The sequence below is a fragment of the Triticum aestivum genome, chromosome 2B (assembly GCF_018294505.1).
Source record: "Triticum aestivum cultivar Chinese Spring chromosome 2B, IWGSC CS RefSeq v2.1, whole genome shotgun sequence".
NCBI lineage: Eukaryota > Viridiplantae > Streptophyta > Magnoliopsida > Poales > Poaceae > Triticum > Triticum aestivum.
In genome coordinates, this window is record NC_057798.1 from 38599421 (window position 1) to 38606752 (window position 7332).

At 43.9% G+C, this 7332-nt stretch overlaps 1 protein-coding gene across 2 annotated transcripts; it reads right to left on the reverse strand.

The window, feature by feature from the left end:
* Window positions 1–1954: 1954 nt before the first annotated feature.
* On the reverse strand, window positions 1955–5918 carry LOC123043337 (NAC domain-containing protein 102). 2 transcript variants are annotated; one of them, XM_044465757.1, is made up of 6 exons: window positions 5767–5918; window positions 4521–4699; window positions 3905–4143; window positions 3643–3804; window positions 2945–3269; window positions 1955–2517 (listed from the first exon to the last, which is right to left on the reverse strand). In XM_044465757.1, the coding sequence occupies exons 2-6, from the start codon at window positions 4690–4692 to the stop codon at window positions 2246–2248; spliced, it is 1170 nt and encodes a 389-aa protein (XP_044321692.1). In that variant the 5' UTR covers window positions 4693–4699; window positions 5767–5918; the 3' UTR covers window positions 1955–2245. The 2 variants fall into 2 exon arrangements, with proteins under 2 accessions (XP_044321692.1, XP_044321691.1); XM_044465756.1 differs by having other exon boundaries at window positions 3896–4143.
* Between the last annotated feature and the right edge of the window lie 1414 nt (window positions 5919–7332).

The following is a 7332-nucleotide window of genomic DNA, read 5'->3' on the forward strand; positions in this document are numbered from 1 at the left end:
GCCACTGGAATGCTGACGCGTAGATGCCTTTTGATCCCGGTTGGAGCCACCAACCGGGACCAAAGGCCCCCTGACTGGGCTCGGCGCACAGGGCCACGTGGAGGCACATTGGTCCCGGTTCGTGTTTGAACCGGGACTAATGGGTGGAGGTATTAGTAACGACCCATTAGTCCCGGTTCATCAACCGGGACTAAAGACCCTTACGAACCGGGTCTATTTGGTGTTTTTCTACTAGTGTCCCCTCTCTACAACCATAAGATAGTGTTCTTTCCTTCCAATCATTAACAAGTTTCTATATTCTCTCTATGAGACGTTTGAGGCAATCAATCCGGAGACCCAAATATTTATCAGAGAGAGATTCAGTCATCATATCAAGTATCTGGCACACATCCACTTTGTTATCCACATCTGTATTCGGACTGAAGAAAATAGATGAGTTTGCTGCACTAACCAATGGACATGAAGTGGCACAATATTCATCCAAAATTTTCTCTTTTGGGGCTGCTTTACCAAACTATGGCCCTGCGACAAACGTTTCTCTTTTGCATGTAAGCATCTTACTCACTCATAAAATGGAGGGACCATTAGCAACTACAAAAGTACACACCAAGATGACTAGAGATGCCTTAAGTGTACTAATCTTACTAGACGAGATGCAAGATTGGCAGTAAAGCACCGACATCACAAATTCAACAAGTTGTTGACTCCATGGAACATAACTGATTCGGGGCCCAGCTAACATTATATTCCGGATGAAACCGAGTCATGCTTTTGGGGTGCAGATTCTGATACATTCTTTTGGGTTGGAGGTACCTTCCCTTTAGAGTTTCCCGATCCTTCAAACTTCATGCATATCTAGAACATGCATGAATTTGTTTGCAGGTTTAAATAGTATTTTTTTTCATTTCTGGTTATATTGACTGTTTGCACCATAATGCCCCATGTGCAACCCAAGACGACACATCTCTCTCTCTCTCTCTACCTATAAGAGCAAGATCTCTCTCCCCCTCTCTCTCTCTCCCTCCCTCGCTCCCTCCCTATAAGAGCAAGATGTGACATGCTCTAGGACATTTAGGAAGTAGCCTCCCGCTAGCAATGCCATTGAAACAAGACATGTCAATATGGTAGGATTATGAAGCATCGGGAGTCAGTTTCATGCCGAATCGGTTATTCGACCCTACTTTAGCTTAGCCTTTCATGACATCAATCTAAAAGGTGTGAATAAGAACGTATCTACAGGTCACCAATGGATCTGGTTCGGTAGACAACAATGAACAACAAGTATGATGTCTATTTGTCGTCTAGGACAAGCCAGCTGGTAGAAAAGTACCGGGGAGCATGATGGGTTCACTCCAAATGTGTCCAAATCCATAGAAGAAAAATAGCAGAAGTGCAAGGCCAGAATTCAGGCAAAAACTAAAACTGGTAGTTATGTCAGGAGGACCTATAAACCGGGGGTGTTCAAATAAAACTAATGTTTGCGGGATTGTAAGGTCCAGCGTGTTGCGAGGTTCAGTGCCGACCTGCTTGTTGAGCCTGCCTTTGCGCGGTTGTAATGACAGTTCTATTTCTTAATTAATACACAAAGTCTTTTAGAAAGAAATAAACTAGTCTTTTGGAGGTGACTATGTGGCACCCCATTCTTTTTATGATGAATTGCCAAGGACTAGACCCTGAGGGAAACAAAATAGGTAGATGTATGTTACTGCGCCAGCGCCATCGGCTTGACCCAGTGATTCCTGATGAAACCCAGTCATTGCAAATAGTTGTGCACGTTAAGTCATTGCAAATAGTTGTGCACATTCGGTTCGCATTCTGACATGTAGATACACGTTAGTATCACTTACTAAAAGGTTAAATTACATTGCACAAAATTTTTCAATAGAATTCACGAATGAGAGGGGCTGGTGAGGCTCGGAAACCGCAACTGAACTCATTGCACTGAACAAAGATAAGAATCGATAACAGAACTGGCATTATCGATCAAACAATATAAGAGCCTCAACTCAGTTCAGCAGAATCATCAGTGTCATGACATAGTGCCTCACACTATATGAAGTGTTTTCTCATGCTGCTTTGGAACGTGGCCTCGTTCTGCCAGAAGATCCATCAACACTTTGTTCAGGTGACCGGTCAAGGTCCGAATAACATGGCATGGTATGTCCTATGTTGCACAGCTCAAGAGGAAAACTTGACTTGCCTATGTCCCATCCTGTACAAAATAGATGAAATGCTATGCAGGGGACTAGAATGATCCCAAGCAGCAGTACTTCTTCCCTATCTTTCCAAGTTTGCTGATAGATCGATTTCTCTGGGGAGACGTCGTGCTTCCATGCGAGCTACTGGAACTATTTGAATGGCTTTGTTCTACATGGCTGTTTGAAGAACATGAAGACGCAGGAGGATGGGGATCCAGACACTGCTCGTTTGAATGTTGATCTCTTTCAGAATCTGACGCTGCCTTTTCCAGTGATGTTCCAGCCACCATGGCACGATTATCATGGTTGTGAACCAACCCTGTAAGTACAGATGCATTAACTTCACTTGTCAGCAAACTATTGTAGAGACAGGGGAAAGAAAAAACAGAGGGTCTTATCTATAGTACTGTAGCTGTCTAGACTAGAGTAAACGAACATCCAGTTACATATTACCGTTATAATCTCAATAACTAATAGCATTGACAAATCAACCCCAGCCCTCCCAGGAGAAAAAGGCCACACAGTGGGACTAACTGTAATTGCCAAACTGGCTTTGCTGAAAGTTCCATAGACTCATTCATCATGTGGGTACATTACAGTGGGACTTCATAGTTGCAAAATTTAACTGTTCTAGCTTTCCAAAAGATTCTTCGTGTGGCTACACTCACAAAGTTTTGGGAACATACTACACGAGGATCTAAAGAAACCTCTTAAATTCAAAACAAGTGAGGCAAGTGTCATCTTACCTTGTTCTGGTGGACTGATAACCACGCAATCAGATTTAGTAGGTCCAGCTATGTTATGGTTGCAGTCCTGATGTATTTCTCTAGTTGTGTTTTGGTCATTCAAAAGCTCTCTCAGTAATGCATCAGAGTCAAAGTACTCTTCAGACCGTCTACTTGAAAATTCGGAAGTCGATGCAGAGCCATCTGAGCTTAATAGATCTTTCATTTCTATGTAGTCCTCATTAGCAAGAGCATTCACAAAATCTACGCCATCTGCAGTACTATAATCTTCATAAATGTCCTTTCCTTCTCTGGAACAGCTATTTTGCTGGCTTGAAGATACAATCTGGCATATGTAAATTGAGGGATTCATCAAGATTACAGGTCAAACTAACATAAATGACATACCATTGAGTTTATATTGCAGAAAACTAGTAAGCAGTGAATGGCACGAAGTTGAATACCCTGATAAGCTATACATTTTTTCGTATGGTTTTTGAATGAATCCAAGAATCTGCAAGACTGATTCTTCAAATAAAGAGGTGATTTACAATAAGAGGATCCTGGGAAACTACTTTCCAATTTAAAATGAAAAAGCAGCAAAGAGCTCAAACAATCCAGACCATATAATTTATCCTAGCATAAGGACAAACAGAGAGCAGGTGGTACTGCAAATGCTAAACATTGATACATTGTAGAAAAAAGAAATTATGATATACCTTTGAGTTTACTGCAACATTCTGCTCTTCCATGTCAGCAAGATATTGAAGATAAGATTCCAAGTGATCATTAGGAGCATTAGTACTCAGAGATAGCAGTTCATCTTCAGTATTTAACTTTTTGCTCCCCTGCATGAATATTGTACACAAAGACTTGTACTCCTGCCAGGAATACCGAAGGCGTCAGTCATCAACCCTAGTTGATAGCTAGGTACATGTGTGTATCTTTTGATCAGGGAGAAACATGGGCTACCTGTGGTACCTTAGCTTCATCATTCTGTTCTACCTGATATTCATGCATCAACCACTGTGTTCTCTTACCAGATGGTGCTTCGCCTTCATAAAACTCCAGACTAAATTTCACACCAGCAGTAGATTTACTTGTTGGTATTCTGAGAACATCTATGCACTTCCAGTATCCACCTTTTGCCTTTCTAATATCTGACTCGCCATTGCCATAGGGCTGCTGATCATCTGACTGGTTCAGGTACCATATGTTCCCTGTAAGATGAGTTATCTTGTCATGTATCTAGTAGCAACTCAATTAGAAATAGCACAGATTTAAGGCAAACACATGGATGTCAGAAAGGGGAAATAATACCTAGTCAAACACAACCACAGAATTAACCAAATTAAATACTCAAACTACATGCTAACAAGTTTTGATAAGGTAGTAAGTTGCTGCTTTATGCTAGAGACTTATCAGCTATGTGCAGTTTATCCAAAAGTATCTAAAACAACTGGATTAAGTACAATATAATCATTCTCGCAGAAGCAAGTACAACATAGTGAATAACAGCATGAATTCAGGCTGCAGGAGTATCTACAGCACCATTTACATATCATAATTATTATCTTGTGCATCACTAGGTACTAACCAGGGGAGGAGTCGAGTGGATGAATGAGAGTAAGGTCCATGCCCACAAGTACGTTCTCTGGCAGGGAGTCCTCGGCCTTCCTCTCTGCTAAGAATCGCACAAGTTCCTCATCGCTCCAAGAATCACTGATACTGTAGTTCATTTCTGTTGGTGTACCAAGTGGCGGACACATGATTGTCCTGGAAAAGATGTCCAGCTTCAGCAAGGAGCTATAAAACAAAACACATGACATCTCTAGCAAACACGCAATGTGGCAACATTATAACATGCCTAAAATGGCCTAAATTCCTAGTGCCTGTAGGAAATTAAATCAATCAAATTTCCTTCAGATCAAATGATGATGCTCCATTGCAAAAGTGTGAACAGTACATCGCTTCCAGTGAGTGAGACAATTGAAGGTTATCAGTTAAAACAAACACAAAGTCACAATGTCCAGCACCATCATAACAAAGGTTCCATTTATCAGGGCTCGGAGAAATACAATTCAACTTTGGTGGCAGAAAGATTCATCAGACAGTGGATCCTGACATGAAAGGTGACAGAGCAATCTACACCCTTATTGCAATTTGTTGCTAGAATAAATCAACAGCATTACTGGGAGCCAGTGTTGGTTGGGGTAAAATCAGAGGGACAGAGAGACAAGAACAGAGCACGCACAGGCATGCACTTTATTTTCTTTACAGTAGCTTTCCACGGAGAAGAAACAAATACAGTTACGATCCTTCTGCAAAGACCAACGAAATCAGACATCCAGAGAACAAACAGCAGGTCCAAGAACGCCCAAGAAACATCCGAGCGAGCCATTCCGCGCATGAACCCACGCAAAAATCGAGTATGACTCGAACAGAAGCAGAGCAAAATTGCCCTGTTCCGCCCATGACGCCAGGCGGAAATCTCCTCTAAACAAACCGCGCCGTACAAGCGAAACCCTACCAGATTCACGAAGGCAGGAACACGCGCGAATCGAGTGGCGGTTCTCCGGATGAACACCCAGACCCACGCGGGGGAGCCAAGAATCGCCCCCCGAATGCCCCGCTCCCTGAACGGCGCCGAATCAAGAACCCGACCCCCGACCCCCGGCCGACAACACATGCGCGCGCGCGATACTCGCCGCCGAAGCCGCCTGCCCCGATTACGAATCCCGGCCCTGAACCCCGAACAGGGCCGACTAAACCTCACGAGAATGGACGGATCCGCCTGAAGCGGGAGGGGGGAGAGAGGGGTGCCGGCGGGAGGATTCGCTCACCCGGAACGGAAGCGCGGCGAGGCGGGTGGCGTGGCGTGCGGCGGGACGGCGGCGGCGGCGGTGGCTGCCGTCTGCCGGAGTGCGGGGCGAAGGGAGCGAGAGGGACGCGTGCCAGTGTACCAGCGGTTCAGGTAGGCGTGGGCGAAAGCGTCATTTATTATATCCCCGTGGGCAAGACTCCCTCGTTGACTGGTGCAGTTTGTCCATCTGCCAGGTGGGCCGGCTCGGCACCTGGACGGGTGGGACAGGGCATGGGTGGGGCCCACCTGTCATTGGACAAGTGTTTCACGTGTGTGCAAAGTTTTATGATGGAAGTCTATGCTCCAAAATAACTCTTTTTTAAAGCATTTTCGAGCCCTGGCATTATTGTTATTTTTGTCCGCGCACCCATGAATGTCATTTCACCACCAAGATTTTCTTGCAGCCAGAACACTAAGCAAATGTCTGTTGTTTTTTCGATTTTTACTGTTCATGCCATGCACATGTGTGTTGGGGACTAGAAGCACACTTTTGAAAATCTAGCCCCTCCCTCCTGTTGTCAACCAAGGATGGTGTATCAGGGCTAACGCCAATGGCGCTTCACCTCTGAACCTGAACTTCTGCCTACGGGCACAAATCGTGGATTGTTGGACATTGAAGGCTTGTGCATTGCACTCCTTCTAGAAAACCTACACCGTCAGTAGAAATGCAGAGTTGACTCGTGGCTCAAATGTGTCAGAGATAGCGCACAACGGATAGGGCACGAACCAATTACATTAATCTCGCGCCAAATTAAGGTCGAGGAGGAACAATAAATGAATGGATTATCAATTGAATTAATAACACTTGAGCATAGAGGCAGGCAACATGGCTTGACACCTCGACAACGTAGTGGCTCGAGCATGCTCACCTCATCACTATGGATCAACAAGGCACTAAGCTCCTCGACCTGGGGAGGGAGCATACACCTTTGAGGAGTTCCATTCAACATGATATTTGAGGATGCAAAAGAAAAGAACATACAAATCCACTCGAGGAACTTCTCACCAAAGCCAATGTATCGCACCACATGAAGAAGAAAAGTTGACGAAATAGAATTGAATGCCTTTGATATGTTAATCTTGAGTAGGAGAGTGGGGATATGCCTAACACATGTGGCACTAATTTCTTTTTTGCAAATAATGTTACACTATTTTATCAAACTAACGCGGGAGCTAGCTAAATATGTGCATGCAAAACTATTTTCAATACTATAATGTCATCACTTGAGACATTATGCACCAAATGGTTCTACCACGTGGGCGATGGTACGTAGGTAGTTGCATTGCAGTACTATTCTTATTACGAGCAAGAAAATATTGTAACATGATGAGAGAGAAGTGACTTTCAAGATATATACCTGTACCAACAAGAAGTTATCAAGTTGTGAGCTAGAATCTTGAGTCTCTCTAGCACAGTCACCCAAACAGATGACACGGTAGGACTGAGAAGCATCGGAAAATAAAGTGGCTGTTTAAATCTGAGACCAGGCAATCATATATGAAACAAATGCTAATAGGGTTTGGATGAGCTCAGTAGAACCAAGTG

Coding starts and splice junctions, on each gene's coding strand:
- LOC123043337 (XM_044465756.1), bottom strand. CDS start 4,692: ATGTGTCCGCCACTTGGTACACCAACAGAAATGAACTACAGTATCAGT. Junction 4,144..4,520: donor TCCACTCGACTCCTCCCCTG/GTTAGTACCTAG, acceptor CTCATCTTACAG/GGAACATATGGTACCTGAAC. Junction 3,270..3,642: donor ATGTTGCAGTAAACTCAAAG/GTATATCATAAT, acceptor TACATATGCCAG/ATTGTATCTTCAAGCCAGCA.